The sequence below is a fragment of the Saccopteryx bilineata genome, chromosome 1, assembly GCF_036850765.1.
Source record: "Saccopteryx bilineata isolate mSacBil1 chromosome 1, mSacBil1_pri_phased_curated, whole genome shotgun sequence".
NCBI classification, from domain to species: domain Eukaryota; kingdom Metazoa; phylum Chordata; class Mammalia; order Chiroptera; family Emballonuridae; genus Saccopteryx; species Saccopteryx bilineata.
In genome coordinates, this window is record NC_089490.1 from 95,645,010 (window position 1) to 95,662,726 (window position 17,717).

The 17,717-nt window shown below is 38.8% G+C and overlaps 1 protein-coding gene across 2 annotated transcripts in view; it reads right to left on the reverse strand.

Moving 5' to 3' along the window:
- Nucleotides 1-6,141, reverse strand: part of CD163 (CD163 molecule) — a 33,101-nt gene extending 26,960 nt beyond the window's left edge. For both annotated transcript variants that reach the window (XM_066261347.1, XM_066261339.1), the window contains exons 1-4: nucleotides 6,008-6,141; nucleotides 4,787-4,873; nucleotides 3,460-3,780; nucleotides 174-488 (exon numbers count right to left, since the gene is read on the reverse strand). In XM_066261347.1, coding sequence (XP_066117444.1) covers nucleotides 174-488; nucleotides 3,460-3,780; nucleotides 4,787-4,873; nucleotides 6,008-6,038 — 754 coding nt within the window. In that variant the 5' untranslated portion in view covers nucleotides 6,039-6,141. The remainder of the gene's footprint in view (nucleotides 1-173; nucleotides 489-3,459; nucleotides 3,781-4,786; nucleotides 4,874-6,007) is intronic.
- Between the last annotated feature and the right edge of the window lie 11,576 nt (nucleotides 6,142-17,717).

The window sequence follows — 17,717 nt, forward strand, 5'->3', positions numbered from 1 at the left end:
AATGTTACAGGTATCAGAACTGGAACCTGAAATTAGGTAACAATAAAGTGACAAAGGAAGCAAATGTCATGGTGAATTTAAGAGTTGGAATTTTTAAAACTTTTACCCGTACCATCCTTTTCTTCTTTTTTGTCCTCTTTTGGAGAATAGAAGAAATCTAGATTAGTCCTTACCTAAGCAAAACACTCCGGCATCTTCAGAATGATCACAATTATGCTTTCCCCATCCTTGGTGTTTGCAGTTCCAGAGAGCTGACTCATTTCCATGGCATGCAAGATCATCAAACCAGATTGGTCCAGAACCGTCTAGGAAATTGTTAGTGAAACTGACAGCACTTCCACAATTCAGTTGTTCACAAACCACCGTAGCATGTTCTATGTTGAAGTTATCATCACACACTGTTCCCCACTGTCCTTGGAATTTGATCTCTACTCTTCCTGAACACCGGTTTTGTCCATTCACCAGCCTCATCTCCAAATCCGATCCATCTAGAGCAGAGAAAGACCAAATTCAAAGTGATATTAACTCAGAAGTAATTTTAGAAAATAAGATTTCTCAGGACACTTAAGGATTTTATGCTTTCCTTAAGGTAGTGACTCATTTTGGATATTGCCCATCTTTGCATATTGGACACTTTTAATCTTTTAAAAACTAACAATGAGGATTTTGATATACATCTACTTACCAATGGAAATGTTTTACAGATTAAATTTACTTTATGGGTTTTATTTTTGTTTGTTTTTTTGTTTTATTAAGACAGAGTAAATATTTTTATGTAAAATAGATAAAATTGACTCAAAGTAATTATTTTAAAAAACTAGAAAAAAATTGGTCCACAACACAAAATAGTAAAAATGACAAACTGGTAATTTGTTGAACATTTAAAGTCTTTATTTTAATCTCTATTACAAACAATCCAGAGCATGAATAATTGAAGTTGAACTTGAAATCAGAAAACAGAAAAAAGTAAAAATAAAATGCATAAGAATGCATAATATTTTACAAGAACACCCTGTGGTATGCCAAATTATTAAAAATTAAGGACAAAAATTAAAGTTAATTTGTTTCTTAAAAATTTCCTGTTTAAATTAAAGGTTTTTTTCTCCATACCCAAAGCATCTGGTACCATTTCTAGCAAAGAACAACTTTTTTATTAAGAAAATTTTCTCTGTATACTTTCTGTTAGATTTTCCATTAGGGTTAAAATACCAGAGAAAAGATTTGAGATGAAATTTTGGGATATTTGATAAACAAGAACTGTTGGTTTTTGAACAAAATGTTTAGAAGCCACTTTTTGAAAAAAAATCATTCAATCTTAAAAGCTCTAAACTCCAGGCAAAGACCTCTATTTAACAAGATTTTTTTTATTATAAATAATTAGTAATAGTTCACAGTTAAAATATGCATATGCTGGTCCAAGCATCAGATATATTCTCTTCTTTAGTCTTCACAACTTTAAGCATTATGTGTTATTACCATGATTCCTTCTTGACAGTTAAGCAAATGGAGGTTAAATAATTGGCACAGGACCAAATACCTAGGATATGTGGGGGGGGGAATGCAGTGTAACACCAGTCTATTCTCTGTACTGTTATGCTATATTGCTGCATGTGATAATAATAAAATCTCCTAAGAGCCAGAGGCTCTGAGGACTGAACATTAATCAGGGTGGAGAAGCTCAGAAATTCAGTCTCTGAAACCCCATGAAATTAGTAAATTAAGTGGCTATGCATTCTTTTTATTGTGTATCTGTTGGAGCTTTAGCTGTGTAAGTTGTAAAAGCAAGTTTGATTAACTCCATATTGAGACATAAAAAAATACAAAACAAGAGTTAAAAGTACTACGAGCCATTTCTTAGCTTAAAAAAATGAACTCTAGAGATAGCAATAAATATGGTGAGGGCCTGGCAAGATTTATTATGACTTTTAACTTTTCTGTAGATGTTTGATAAACATGATACTATTGCTTTTCCCTGAATAATGATCAACATAAAAGACAAGAAGAAAGAGGAGGAAAGGGAGGTTTGGGAAGAGGGAGGAGGGAGTAAGGGGGGAAGAGGGGAAAAGAGAGAGAGAAGAGGACTGAGTTGTCATGGTAATGAAAAGCAGTGAGCCACGAGGAAATTAATTTTAACTTTTAACACCTATTACATACCAGACAGTGTATCAGTAGGGTTATATGTATTCTATCATCGAGTTCTCAGGAACTGAAGTTTACAAAGATTTAACAAATTGCACAAAATAATAGTATTAATGAGAGACTGAGCTAGAATATAGTCCAGCATTTTCCTGGATACTAGCTTGTGTTGCCCCCCTTACACTACAAAGCCGGGGTGGAGATAAGTTCTTTCTACAATCAGTCCTACTGTCTCTAAGAGATAGGCTGGGAGGCTGGGAGGTGAGAAGGCTGCATAAGAGGTCAATAAAGTGAGCAAGGAGAAATGAGAAGCCCAAGAATCTGAACTGGGTCAGAAATTTGACCTTACGATTTGTCAGCAAAAAGGTCTGACATATGATTTTCTGAGTTATTGTAAAAAGGTCAACTGAGATAAAATTTACAAAATGTTTTATAAATTAAAACAACTCATAAATAAAATACATAGCATTGTACATTGGAAAACATAATTATACTTCGTGATACACCCTTCCTCCATAAAGAAGAATTAGTACTAAGAATATTTATTTCTTAAGGCCCTGGCTGGTTGGCTCAGTGGTAAAGCATCAGCTGGCGTGTGGATGTCTTGGGTTCGATTCCTGGTCAGGGCACACAGGAGAAGCGAACATCTGTATCTCTTCCCCTTCCCCTCTCCCTTCTCTCTCTCTATTTCTTTCTTTTCCTCCTGTGGCTATGGCTCTGTTGGAGCAAGTTGGCCTCGGGCACTGAGGATGGCTCCCTGGCTGCCTCAGGCTAAAATAGCTGGGTTGCCGAGCAACAGAGCAAAGCCCCTAATGGGCAGAGCATTGCCTCATAGTGGGTTTGCTGGATGGATCCTGGTCAGGGCGCATGCAGGATTCTGTCTCTCTGTCTCCCTGCTTTTCACTTATGAAAAAAAAATGAAGAAGATTTCTTGATTCAGTGAGTTGATTAACAGTTAGTGGACAAAATGTATATGTTATAGGTCAATGCATGAAAGCAGCATGTCACTAGGAAAGGGGACAATTAATTAACTTAGATATAATGATTTTTTTATGTAGAAGTAGGAGGTTGTGGTAAGATTACTGAATATAAAATTGAAGCTAGTTATTCCTCATGGATAGATGTGTTCAGAATCTCTTTTGATTTATTTTTTAATGTAGGCTTTCCCATGTGTTTTCTGGTCTTTTAGCCATGGATTGGGTAATTTTATAGATGAACTTGATTATCTATGAAAACTTGGTTCCTTTTTTGTTTTGAACCCATCTACTTATTTCTTCCCACAAAGCATTTTCATGTCAAAGGTTTAACTTATGTAGGTTTTACCTGAGCAGGTTACGCCAGCATCTTGTTGGTGAGTGCAGTTTTGTTTTCCCCATCCATTATGTTTGCAGTCCCAGATGGCTGATTCATTTCCTTGACAAGAAATGTGATCCATCCAAATGCGTCCAGAGCCTGCACTGAAATTAGTCCATCTAGAGGTTTTGATAACAGTTGGACATCCTAGTTGCCTACAAATCACAGAGACTGCATTCTCGTCCCAGCCATTACTACACACAGTTCCCCACTCCTCTTGATATTTCACCTCCACTCTCCCAGAACAGTTGTTTACACCAGCCACGAGTCTCAGGTCCTTGTTTGTTCCTCCTGCAACAATGGGCCAAGGCAGCAGTTGGTCAAGATCCAAAGAGCAAGGAGAAAATTACTATTCTTTAAACTTTCTGTTTATTTCCAAAACCCAGGTTTGAGAAACAGTCCTGACCCATCCATAGTACAATAGGAGAATGTTATTTCATAAGAATTCAAATACAAATATCGGTATCACAGGCTTCAAATTGAACAATGGCATAAATCAGTAAAGCTAAGTAATACAATACTATATAATATCTTTATTTTAGGGCTGATATTTTTTATAATGTCAAGTTATATCATCTTCATGGAGAATTTACTCTTTAAAACTATTTATTTAAAGGGATAAGCTACATAAGTTTCTCCAAAATCCCAAGAAAGAAGGATGATAGTGAGAATGAAAGAAATAATTACAAGGAATTTTACACCTATTTCATAGATATGTAAAATACCATGATATATTTTTTTAAAATACTAGTTGAAGTCTAACAGAAATATATTTACTTAAATAAAAGTTTAGATGAAGATACTTTCCAGTTATCTTCTACTATAAAATAAATCCCTTCTCCCCTACACTCCTTCCAAATGTTTCAGCCACCATCTCACAATTATTTTAGCTAACAGAGAAATCTGTGTTCTATATACATCTTACCTCCAAATTTTAGATAAGTTTTGGCATTTGAAGTTATTATAGTGTTCCTAAAATTTTCTTTATCCCAATAATTTTGAGGTTTCTGCTCCTCTGTATTATTTCCTATATTTTAGTTAAACATTTAAAAATTTTAAGAAAATGCATTTTTTAATGAGAGTTTATTTTAATTTGAAAGGAACTATGCTACTGTTTTGTTCATTTTTGTGTGTGTATTGCATGGCTCATTTCTTATTTTGCGTGTTTCATATCTGATCCTTTGAAACCATGTTGTATGTTTTTAGATGCTATCTGACCTTCAGGAGAATTATTTGCTTTTCAGTGATTCTTGTCAGAGTGAGCTAAGGCTGCAAGTAGATTTGGCAAAGTACTCACCAAGAGAACCAGTGATCAAACAGGTACTAAGAACTGAGACCACAGCAATAGTGAAGGGACTCAAGTGGACAAAGCATCTTCTAAAGTCTGAGAAAAAAAGAAAGAGGGAAAAAGTGTAGTCTTCCCCTAAAGAGACTTTGGAGAAGGCAGATGCTTTCAGAGATTCGAGATTTACAAAAAGGGTCATACCAAGACAGAAAACCCTTTCTTCTAAATGGCAAGGCAAACAGAAAAAAATAATATCAAATAGCTTTTAAAATGTTCATGTTTATAGGCAACCTCAGGTAAGTTATTATAAGAAAATTGGGGGTGGAAAAGAATTGCAAGAACAGCCTTAAAACCTGGAAAATTGAAAAGGCATTAACAAAATTTAGAAGTGGATAGTTCTACCTAAAGGCACAGAATAATATTCAACTAATGTTCCCCTCTCCAAGTCTACTGGATCCACATTGTTAGATGGCAACTTCCATGAGGGAATAGATTATTTCTATCAGGTTCACCATAATTTCACTGGTACCTGGCACAGAGTCTGCTAAATACTAACTGAATACTACATTAATGGAATAAACCAAGAATGGTTATACTTGAAAATCCCAAATATTGAAGCTTATCTCCAGATATAGCATACAATGTTCTTTAAAGCTGGTGGCATCCTCAATTCTTTTTTCTTTATAACCTAACACTAATTTAAAAGTAACAATGCTGTGGTGACCACATAGGAGCACTTACTATAAGATAAGTCACTGAACTTTATGCTTACGATTTGTGCTTTCATGTAATGTTATACTTCAATTAAAAAAAAAGACTTAAAAAAGTAAAAATCCAAAATGAGTTTAACACATTCATTTAAATCATAAAGTAGATTTTTAACATTTAGGAGGATTATTCTACTAGGTAATCAACTCTTAATTAATGTTCAATCTTACATGTTCTATCATTTCTAACAATAATTGTTTTTATACCCAGTACAGTTCAATTAATTTCAGTTCTTTACTTAATTTCACTTCAGCAATATTACAAAACTGATGGCAAATTTAATCCTTATTTCACATCTTTATTTAAAGTCTATGGCAGATAAGAGGTACTGCCATATCACCTTAATGCCCTTTTCCTATTCCTTACTGCCCGGATGCCAATCACTATTAAATCACATCCATTGACTATCAGAATAATGTTATGCTTCATTAAAGAATAAATGTAGAATAAACAAGAAACTTTTACCAGGAGATCCAGAGTTTTCATGTGGCATCATTCTGAGTTTGTCCCTTCCAAAATCTTGTGATTTCTAAATCTTCTTGTATTGTTCCCTAGAAATGTTCTCCTAATGAAGAGCGCCACTAAAAATTCTAAAAATCATCTTACTTATGCACAAAAAAACAGAAGGCTACATAATAGAGGAGGAGTCAACCAAAAAAGGGAAGTCATTAAAAGAGTAAGGTTCCCTTTTATACTCTTGTTTTCTTTACTGTAGGGCATAAAATAACCAAAGGAAATTGAGAAAAGTTCACTTTAGATTTATAAAATTAAGGGAAAATATTAACTCATGTATTGCTGTTGAACTGAATATTTTAAATTTCTGCACTCTGCTTTAGACCAGCAATTTCCAACCTTTTTTATCTCATGGCACACATAAAATAATTACCAAAATTCTGCAGCACACCAAAAAATATGGTATTTTTTGCCAGTCTGACAAAAACATAGGTATAATTATGTTTCATTCATACTGGACTGCTATTGTGTTGGCTGTTGTCATTTTAAAAAAATTGACAATCTAAGGGAAAAGAGATCAGTGTTCCTGACCCTAGGGGTGTGGGGATAGGCACCTTCAGAGAGGAGAAGTGAGACAAGGGGGAAAAGAGAACCAGCTGCCTCTTCCTAAGGGTGTTGTGACATGTCCAGAACCATGGGAGAAAGGCTGTGAACCCCCATGAGTCCCAGGTTTTGATGTAGACTTCTTTTAATTCTATCACTATGGAAGTGGTAGGCATAAACTTGAAGTTTAGTATAGTTGTTTCAGTCTCAGATAAATATTATCAGGTGTTAGTGGTGGGCCAGAACTGGGGAATTAAAGAAGCTTTTCTAATCTTCCAAGGAGACATTCATTATGATTCATTCAACAAGGGCACAATAACTTCCTTGCATTTCTTGGCTATGCTAAATCCCTTATGCACATTGTTCCTTTTGTGTGTACTGCATCCTCATCACTATTTTTCACTGAGCTAACTCATATATATATTCACACACACACTCACATATATATGTCTCTGTTAAACACCACTTCACTAGGAAAAATAACTTTTAATTATTTCAGAAAATATGTGTTATGGTAATCTGTACTTTGAAGATTGTACCTCATTCTTTTAATAATTATTGATTGTTCATCTTACTTTCTAGTCTTAATAATCCAAGGATAAGAACTGTGTCTTCTTTTTCAACAAAACATCCACCATTTCCTGCCAAATAATAGACAATTTTTTTGTCGTTGTATTAAGTGGTTTTAAAAATAAGAGTATCGCCCTGGCCGGTTGGCTCAGTGGTAGAGTGTCGGCCTGGAGTGCAGGATTCCCGGGTTCGATTCCCGGGTTCGATTCCCGGCCAGGGCACACAGGAGAAGCGCCCATCTGCTTCTCCACCCCTCTCCCTCTCCTTCCTCTCTGTCTCTCTCTTCCCCTCCCGCAGCCAAGGCTCCATTGGAGCAAAGATGGCCCGGGTGCTGGGGATGGCTCCTTGGCCTCTGTCCCAGGCGCTAGAGTGGCTCTGGTCGCTACCGAGCAACACCCTAGATGGGCAGAGCATCGCCCCCTGGTGGGCGTGCCGGGTGGATCCCAGTCGGGCGCATGCGGGAGTCTGTCTGACTGCCTCCCCGTTTCCAGCTTCAGAAAAATACAAAAAAAAAAAAAAAAAAAAAAAAGAGTATCAATATGGTTTGTGTTTTACCTGTCTTACCTTGGTGGCAATATTGAGGATGATTGTAGGCAGGGGTGAAAATAAAAATGAAAGCATGAGTAAATGCAATGAAACTAGAATGCTATCTCAAAAATCTACTAAAAGTATAAGAACAACTTAATTAAAAAAATAGTAGGAGGGCCTGACCAGGCAGTGGCACAATGGATAGAGCATCAGACTGGGATGTGGAGGACCCAGGTTCAAGACCCCCAGGTCTCCAGCTTGAGTGTGGCCTCATCTGGTTTGAGAAAAGCTCACCAACTTGGACCCAAGGTCGCTGGTTTGAGCAAGGGGTGACTCGTTCTGCTGTAAGGCACATATGAGAAAGCAATCAATGAACAACTAAAGTGCCACAATGAAAAACTGATGATTGATGCTTCTCATTTCTCTCCGTTTCTGTCTGTCTGTCCCTATCTATCCCTCTTTCTGACTCTCTCTCTGTTCCTGTAAAAAAAAAAATAGTAGGAGATACAAAATAAAAATCCTAGCAAAAAATTTCTACTTCCATTAAAGATGAAGAAAAAGGTAATGTATTTACTCTCCCACCTGAAACGACTGAAAAACAGACAAAATATGTAAAACAACGATTTTAAGACACTGACTATCAGACAACAAAGCGTATTTATCTATGAAAGATGAGAAACTAAGAAGTTGAGTCCCATGACTGCTTTAGTTTACTGCCTTCACAGGACTTGGAATATGGAACCCCGACAGTAATTTGAAGAGTCCTTGAGTTGGGAACAAAAAGCTGAGAATTTAAGACAGTAGTTCTCAAACTTTTTGAAGCCAGGGCGCATTTAAAATCCTACAAATAATTGTAGGCACACTATATACAAATTTCTGAGAAATATGTTATAATAATTAAGCCAAATATTAAAGAAAAAATATAAAGTCCAAGCATGCTTTTATGATAATTAAATGAAATAAATATGACAAAATTAAATTTATTCTGACATTAAAAAACATATTTAGCCCTGGCCGGTTGGCTCAGTGGTAGAGCGTTGGCCTGGCGTGCAGAGGTCCCAGGTTCGATTCCCGGCCAGGGCACACAGGAGAAGCGCCCATCTGCTTCTCTACCACTCCCTCTCTCCTTCCTCTCTGTCTCTCTCTTCCCCTCCCACAGCCAAGGCTCCATTGGAGCAAAGATGGCCCGGGCGCTGGGGATGGCTCCTTGGCCACTGCCCCAGGCGCTAGAGTGGCTCTGGTCGCAACAGAGCGATGCCCAGGAGGGGCAGAGCGTCACCCCCTGGTGGGCGTGCCGGGTGGATCCCGGTCGGGCGCATGTAGGAGTCTGACTGTCTCTTCCCATTTCCAGCTTCAGAAAAATACAAAAAACAAAACAAAACAAAACATTTTTATGTTACATTTTTTGAGTTATGCTTTTTAGAATTCATAAAAAAGAGGTGTTAAAAAATAAAAAAATGACAAAAAAGTTATCTTTTTACATATATAGATACATTCTTAGTAAGATTTAGTAAATTCGGCAGGTCCTGGAGCAAATGTATTAAGTAATTTCATTTTTGTGTTTATGAGAAACATGAGCCTGATGTGTCCTAGCTATTTCTTCAATGTTTGGGCATATATTTGAAAGGGAAACTCTCATTTCCTCATCAATACATTGAAGAATTCCTGTCTTTTTACTCTTAATTGTATTGAGTACAGAAAACCCCCAGCATACATATCATCTCAACTTTACACCAAGAAAGAAGAAACTTGCCTCCAGTCTTTCTGGGGAACATGGGGGGTAGTGTAAACAATCCAGCACCACAGCTTAACAGCCTTTTGCAACTTAATCAGGCAAGTGAGGTGGGGGGTTGGGCAGACTGTCAGCTTACAGCCAATTCCCCAAATCTCTGTCCCCCAAAAATCTAAACTCCAAAGCCCTGTTGGTTTTTTGGTCCCCAACAGGCACATATTTCTCTGGAATACCATAGGGTGCACCTGGAAATCTAGGGTGCACCAGTGCGCCCTGGCACACACTTTGAGAACCACTGATTTAAGAGATGGAGGTGGCAAGAAAGAGCCCAGAAATGTGTTCACTAGAGAGAGAGCTGGAAAAAAATAAAATAAAATAAAATAAAAAAGAGAGAGCTGGGAGAGAAAGATGAAAAATGGGATTTGAGAGGGTAAGAAAGATGAAGTAAGAGAGAGAAAGCAGTGCACTAGAACTCTGTAGAGGTCCCTTTTGAGTATTCAGTTGAGTATTGAGTCTGGGGAAAGAACGATGAAAAGATTAGAGTCAACACTGTCCAGTACTCAAACAGGGCTGGTCTAAGCAGGGCCAGCAAGAATAACTTTTCCCTTCATTCAACACAGAAAACTTACAATCAACAACAAATTATAAATTTAAATTGAAAATATAAATTCTATTTGTAATATCACAACTATACAAAACACTTAGTGATAAATCTGATAAAAATATGAACATTCTACATACTCTAAACTACTTAATATTGCTAAGGTAAATTAAAGAGGACTTAAAAATTGGAGAGCTATACTGTGTTCTTGGGTTAGAAGATACTATTTTTAATATGCCAATGTTACCTAAATTGACATATAAATTCAATGAAACCAAAATTAGTATCTCAGTAGACAGTTTTGTAAAAATTGGCAAATTGGTTTTAAAATTTATTTGGAAATGCAAATAAATGTAGAAACCAAAACAATTTGAAACAATGAACAATTTGAAATAGTAACACTAATTTATTTCAAGATTTCTAAAATAAAGCTACCATAATAAAGATGCTGTTGTATTAGCATAATCAACACATATATGGATGACTAAGTTTTGATAAAAGATAAAATATTTTTGATAAATGGCACTAAAACATTGGTTATTTACATGCAGTAAGTTGAATTTCAATCTTTACATCAGATGCAAAAATTACTTAAAATGGGAGATCCAAGATGGCAGGGGAGTGGGTGGGGCCTACACTCACCTCCTTCCAGGACCAGACTGTAATTTTAACTAAACTATAGAACAATCATCCTGAATAATCAACTAAAGACTAGATGAAGAGAAGTCTTATAATCAAGGATTTACATAAGAAGCCACATCGAGACAGGTATTAAGGGCAGAGATGTGAAAAGGGCTGGCCAGGCTGCCACAGACAGGTGGTAGTTGAGGTTCTGCAGGGATATCTTAGCTGCTGGGGGTTCCCCCTGAGAAACAAGGGGACTAAACCCTAAGGTGGCTCCCTATATCAGACAGAGCACCAGAGCTGGGAAGAATTGTGCACATAACATCTGGTTGTGAAAAGCAGTGGGGTTTCTGTCCACCAGGGAGAGATGAAACCCATTAGAGAAACAAGCACCCTCTTAAAGAGCTAACAAAAAAAAAATTTTTTTTTTCTGTATTTTTCTGAAGCCAGAAACGGGAGAGACAGTCAGACAGACTCCCACATGCACCTAACCGGGATCCACCCGGCACGCCCACCAGGGGGCGACGCTCTGCTCCTCCGGGGCTTCGCTCTGTTGCAACCAGAGCCACTCTAGCGCCTGGGGCAGAGGCCGACGAGCCATCCCCAGCGCCCGGGCCATCTTTGCTCCAGTGGAGCCTCGGCTGCGGGAGGGGAAGAGAGAGACAGAGGAAGGAGAGGGGGAGGGGTGGAGAAGCAGATGGGTGCTTCTCCTGTGTGCCCTGGCCGGGAATCGAACCCGGAACTTCTGCACGCCAGGCCGACGCTCCACCACTGAGCCAACTGGCCAGGGCCAAAAAAATTTTTTTTTCACAGCCACTAACCCTGGACTCTGTTGGAGGGAAAGCAGAGCACACTAGAGTTCATTGGGGAAAGTCTGGGGTTTGTGACTCTGAGAATAAAGCTGAAAGGACAATTACCAGAATCCCTGTGCTGAGTCACTGTACTATACTGGAGACATCATCTTTCTTAGGTAGAGAACTCCCTGTCCTGTGACATCAGTTTGGGGGAAAGCTATAGCTACACCCTCAGGACTTCCTCTTTCCCCACATTGCAAAGCACATGTGCTGCTGAGGAGTATAGGCAAAGGCTCTTCCAGTGACTGAGCCTAACAGGGAGCTGGCCAGGTGGAGGCAAGTAGAGGTGGATTATGGGTGCCTCTTTAGCTGACCTGCCCCTGGCCTTGTGCTGCAAATGCTGGCTTTGGTGTTTAGCTTGGTCCTTCCAGCATGCACTCAGGCCCAGTAGAGGTAGCCACAAACTGTGGCTTGCTAGTAGCTCCAAATAGGTTGCCAAGGGCCAGTCATGAGCAGAGTCTGAAATTGGCCTGCACCTGAGTCTCTCCCAAGAGGCCCAGAATCAAGACACCCAGTAGCTAGCTTAAGACAACATCAGAACAAGATCCAATAAGCTTCACAAGCAGCATATCCAAATGGAGATCTTGACAGGCACCACATCCTGCTGAGATGAATTCTGCTTTGTGTGGTAAGAACTGACACAGCAGCTTACTCACCATGGTTGAAGTTAAGCCTTACAGTCAGTCAGCTTGCAGGTTGCTTCCATGCACAAATGCACCGATAGCAATCAAGACTCAATTACAACAGGATGGCCCACATGACACATAAAATAGATTCCTCAAACACCCAGGTGATCAAATAGACTGCACCACTAGACCCCAAGGACACCTACTACATAATGTTACCTCATGAAGACTGTGACTCATAGCAGACCTATCTAATACATAGGAACAAACAAAAAGAGGCATCTAAAATTGTGAGAAAAAGAAACAGGCCCCCAACAACACACAATGGCGAAAAGAAAGCCTCTTCAATAAATGGTGCTGGGAAAACTGGAAAGCCACATGCAAAAGAATGAAACTGGACTACAGCCTGTCCCCCTGTACTAAAATTAACTCAAAATGGATCAAAGATCTAAACATAAGACCTGAAACAATAAAGTACATAGAAGAAAACATAGGTACTAAACTCATGGACCTGGGTTTTAAAGAGCATTTTATGAATTTGACTCCAAAGGCAAGAGAAGTGAAGGCAAAAATTAATGAATGGGACTACATCAGACTAAGAAGTTTTTGCTCAGCAAAAGAAACTGATAACAAAATAAAAAGACAGCCAACTAAATGGGAAATGATATTTTCAAACAACAGCTCAGATAAGGGCCTAATATCCAAAATATACAAATAACTCATAAAACTCAACAACAAACAAACAAACAATCCCATAAAAAAATGGGAAGAGGACATGAACAGACACTTCTCCCAGGAAGAAATACAAATGGCCAAAAGATATATAAAAAGATGCTCATCTTCATTAGTTATTAGAGAAATGCAAATCAAAACTGCAATGAGATACTACCTTACACCTGTTAGATTAGCTATTATTAACAAGACAGGTAATAGCAACTGTTGGAGAGGCTGTGGAGAAAAAGGAACCCTCATACACTGTTGGTGGGAATGTAAAGTAGTACAACCATTATGGAAGAAAGTATGGTGGTTCCTCAAAAAACTGAAAATAGAACTACCTTATGACCCAGCAATCCCTCTATGGGGTATATACCCCCAAAACTCAGAAACATTGATACGTAAAGACACATGCAGCCCCATGTTCCCTGCAGCATTGTTCACAGTGGCCAGGACATGGAAACAACCAAAAAGCCCATCAATGGATGACTGAAAAAGGAAGGTGTGGTACATATACACTATGGAATACTACTCAGCCATAAGAAATGATGACATCAGATCATTTACAGCAAAATGGTGGGATCTTGATAACATGATACAAAGCGAAATAAGTAAATCAGAAAAAACCAGGAACTGCATTATTCTATACGTAGGTGGGACATAAAACTGAGACTAAGAGACATTGATAAGAGTGTGGTGGTTACGAGGGGAGGGGGGAGAGGGAGAGGGAAAGGGGGAGGGGGAGGGGCACAAAGAAAACTAGATAGAAGGTGACAGAGGACAATCTGACTTTGGGTGATGGGTATACAACATAATTGAATGACAAGATAACCTGGACATGTTATCTTTGAATATATGTATCCTGATTTATTGATGTCACCCCATTTAAAAATAAAATTATTAAAAAAAAAAAAGAAACAGGCCCCAAATGACAGAAGAGGAAAATTTTTAGAAAAAGAGATAAATAAAATGGAGGCAAGCAATTTGTCAGATTTAGAGTTTAAATAATGATTATAAGGATGCCCAACAGCATCAGAAAGGACATAGAAACCATAAAAATAGACCAGTCAGAAATGAAGAATACAATATCTGAAATGAAGAACACACTGAAAAGAATAAACAAGAGGTTGGATGAAGCAGAGGGCTGAATCAGTGATTTGGAGGACAAGATAGAAGAAAACGCCCAATCCGAGAAACAACAAGAAAAAATACTTTAAAAAAAAATGAGGATAATTTAAAGGACCTTTGGGACAACATAAAACATAGTAACATCTGAATTGTAGGGGTACCATAAGGAGAAGAGTGAGAGCAAGGGATTGAGAACCTATTTGAAGAAATAATGACCATGACCAAAACTTCCCTAACCTGGTGAAGAAAAAAGAAAACAGTCCAAGAAGGGCAGAAAGTCCCAAAGAAGATGCACCCAAAGAGGTCCATGCCAAGACACATCATAATTAAAATGGCAAATGTTAAAGATAAAAAGAGAATTTTAAAAGCTGCAAGTGAAAGACAATTAGTTAACTACAAGGAAGCTCCCACAAGACTGTCAGATGATTTCTCAACAGAAACATTTCAGGCCAGAAGTGATTGGCAAGAAATATTCAAAGTGATGAAAAGCAAGGACTTGTAATGAAGACTGCTTTACACAGCAAGGTTATTATTAAAAATTGAAGGAGAGCCTGACCTGTGGTGGCGCAGTGGATAAAGCATCAACCTGGAAATGCTGAGGTCGCTGGTTCGAAACCCTGGGTTTGCCTGGTCAAGGCACATATGGGAGTTGATGCTTCCAGCTCCTCCCCCCTGTCTCTCTCTCTCCTCTCTCTCTCTCTCTCTCACTTTCTCTCTCCCTCTCTCTCTCCTCTCTAAAATGAATAAATGAAATAAAATTTTAAAAAAATTGAAGGAGATATAAAGAGCTTCCCAGACAAGAAAAAGCTAAAGAAGTCTGTTACCACAAAACCAGTATTATAAGAAATGTTAAGAGGTCTGCTTAAAGAAGGAGGAGGAAAAAGAGGAAAAGGAAAAGAACAGAGGAACATAGTTAAAAGAATGAAATGGCAATAAATACATACATGTCAATAATCACTTTAAATGTAAATGGCTTAAATGCTTCAATCAAAAGATAGAGTATAGCTAAATGGGTAAGAAAACAACACTTATATATATGCTGTCTACAAGAGACCTACCTCAGAACAAAAGCTACACACAGATTGGAAGGAAAGGAATGGAAAAAGATATAATACTTCATGCCAATGGAAATGAAAAAAAAAAAGCTGGGGTAGCAAAACTTATATCTGACAAAATAGACTTTAAATAAAAACTATAGTAAGAGACAAAGAAGGACACTACATAATGATAAAGGGAGCAATCTAACAACAGGATGTACCCTTGTAAATATTTATGAACCCAACATAGCAGCACCTAACTATATAAAGCAAATACTGATGAATGTAAAGGGGGAGATTAAGAGTAATAAAGTAATAATAAGAAATTTTAACATCCCTTTGAGATCAATGTAAAGATCTTCCAGACAGAAATAAATAAGAAAACAGCAGCCTTAAATGACATACTAGATCATGCAGATTTAATTGATAATCTTCAGAGTATTTTACTGCAAAGCAGCAGAATATACATTCTTTTCAGGTGTACATGAAACATTTTATAGAATAGATCACTTGTTAAGACACAAAACAAATCTCAATATATTTTAAAAGATTAAAATTATAGAAAGTATCTTCACTGACTTTAATGTTATGAAACTAGAAATTAATCCAAGAAAAAATTGAAAAACACACAAAGACACGAAAGCTAGAAAACATGTTACTAAACAATGAATGGGTTAACAAGAGATTAAGAAAAAAATCAAGGATGACGTCAGAGTAATGGCGGAGTAGGAAGCGATACCGATAAATCTCCCCCAAAACTCAACAAGATCTTCAATCAGAAACAGAAAAACCTATACTTGGAGCCTCCAGATGCTTCACAATACACCCGAAGGTATGGTCGAGTGAAAAATTGGCTAAACATATAACCAAATCCTGAAGGAAATAGGGAGTAAGAAATGCTCCGCCTTCCTCACTAACCTAAACAGGGCGGCTTTCTCTGGTAACTGTGAATATAGAAACTGAGGCGGGCAAAGGGGGTGAATACATCCAGGCCGCACACAAAAGGCCGAACCAGGCTGTGGCACGGAGATCCTAGCGGAGGAAAAACTGTTCCTGTGGCAAGCCGGGCAATACAAGCTAACACTCGCGCCAAACCCAAACAAAGAAAGACAAGCGGGGCAGCCATTTTACCCGTTCTCCTGGTTGGTGCGCAGTTAGTGGGCGAGAGATCTCTTCCTAAGCCCCAGAAGTGGGTGTCCGTGTTGCCCCACAGAGAGGCAGGGTCAGAGGCCTTTCTGTGGGCCGAAAGCAGAATCTCTGGGCAGCCCCAGCGCCCTGGGAAAGCAGCGCACGGGAGGGAGCGAGAACTAATTCCAACGGTGGAAATTTTCCGTGCTGGTGAGGGTTTCACTCAGGGAAACGTGGCCGGCCTCATATCCTGGTGTGCGCGCGCAGATAGGTAGTGAGCGATTCCTCCGAGTGCCTCGGCAGGGCGCGCCCGTGTTATCGGCCCAGCGCCTTGCAAAAGCCGCGCACGGGGACGGAGCGAGAGTGAATTCCAGCGCTGCAAATTTCCATGCGGTTGGGGGTTTCACTCAGAGCGTGAGACTACTGGCCGGATATCCTGGTCTGCGCGCGCAGATAGTGAATGAGAGTTTCCTCCAAGCACCCCGGAAGTGGGTGCCTGCCTGTGTTACCGGACAGAGTGGCAGAGCCAGAGGTCTTTGAGTGGGCGGAAAGCCCGCCTGATTATGCTAGCAGCTCTGACTGACTGAGCCTTACCCAGAGCCCTGTGCTGAGTGGAAATAGAGTGGGGAGTTGCCAGCTCTTTGAACCTCTTACTATCCAGGCAGAGGCAGCAACAACCCCATACCTGGATTCTCAGGCTACTAATTGAGGAAGGAAAGACTAGGAGAAAGGCTCCAGGAACACGGGCTCTCTCACTGTCGGAGCCTATGAAAGCTAATGAGCCTTGACTCTCAACGAGACTAAAGCACAATACATGACATTGCCATAGAGACTTATCAACTGCAAACCTCTACCTGAGCGTGCCAAAGGGGCAGAACCTGGGGTACAGAGTCACCGATCAGGAAGAGGGAGAGAAAAGAAAAAACAAGAAGATAACCTCTCAAAATCAAGAATAATCTGCAGACTTTATAACCTATCCCATTTTATTATATTTGTTCGTTTGTTTCTCTTATCTTCATTCTTGATACTTTTTTTCCTCCTCCAATTTGGCCGATTAACTCTCTGCCGGTCTTACTCTCTCCTCTCCTTGAACTACACTACCCATAAGTGTTACATCTCCCATTATCTTTTTTCTCCTCTTCCTTTCTCTCTATGAGGGTTGCACTCCAAAACCCTTAACTCTCTCTCTCTCCTTTCTTTTTTCTTCTTTTACTGGTTCCCTCTCTTTCTCTCTCTCTCTCTTTCTTTTCTCCCTCTATATTAGTTTCTTCCTTTCTCCTTTACATCTCCTCTCATTCAAACCTCAATAACAAACAAATTATCTTATCTGGGACTCAAACTTATGTTTGTGGCATTTTGGGGTTTTTTTACTTCACCTTTTTAACTCACTAGCAGTGCTCCCATCACTGGCTCTCCATTTTATCTACTTCTTGTTCCACTAAATACAATAGTATTTTTTTAATTTGTCCCCCCATTTTTCTGTTCTCTTATTCCTCTCATCATAACTCTTAGACAACACCAACACCTAAAAGCAAATCATTTTATTCTTGACCCAAATTTTTTCCTTATTTGCTTTT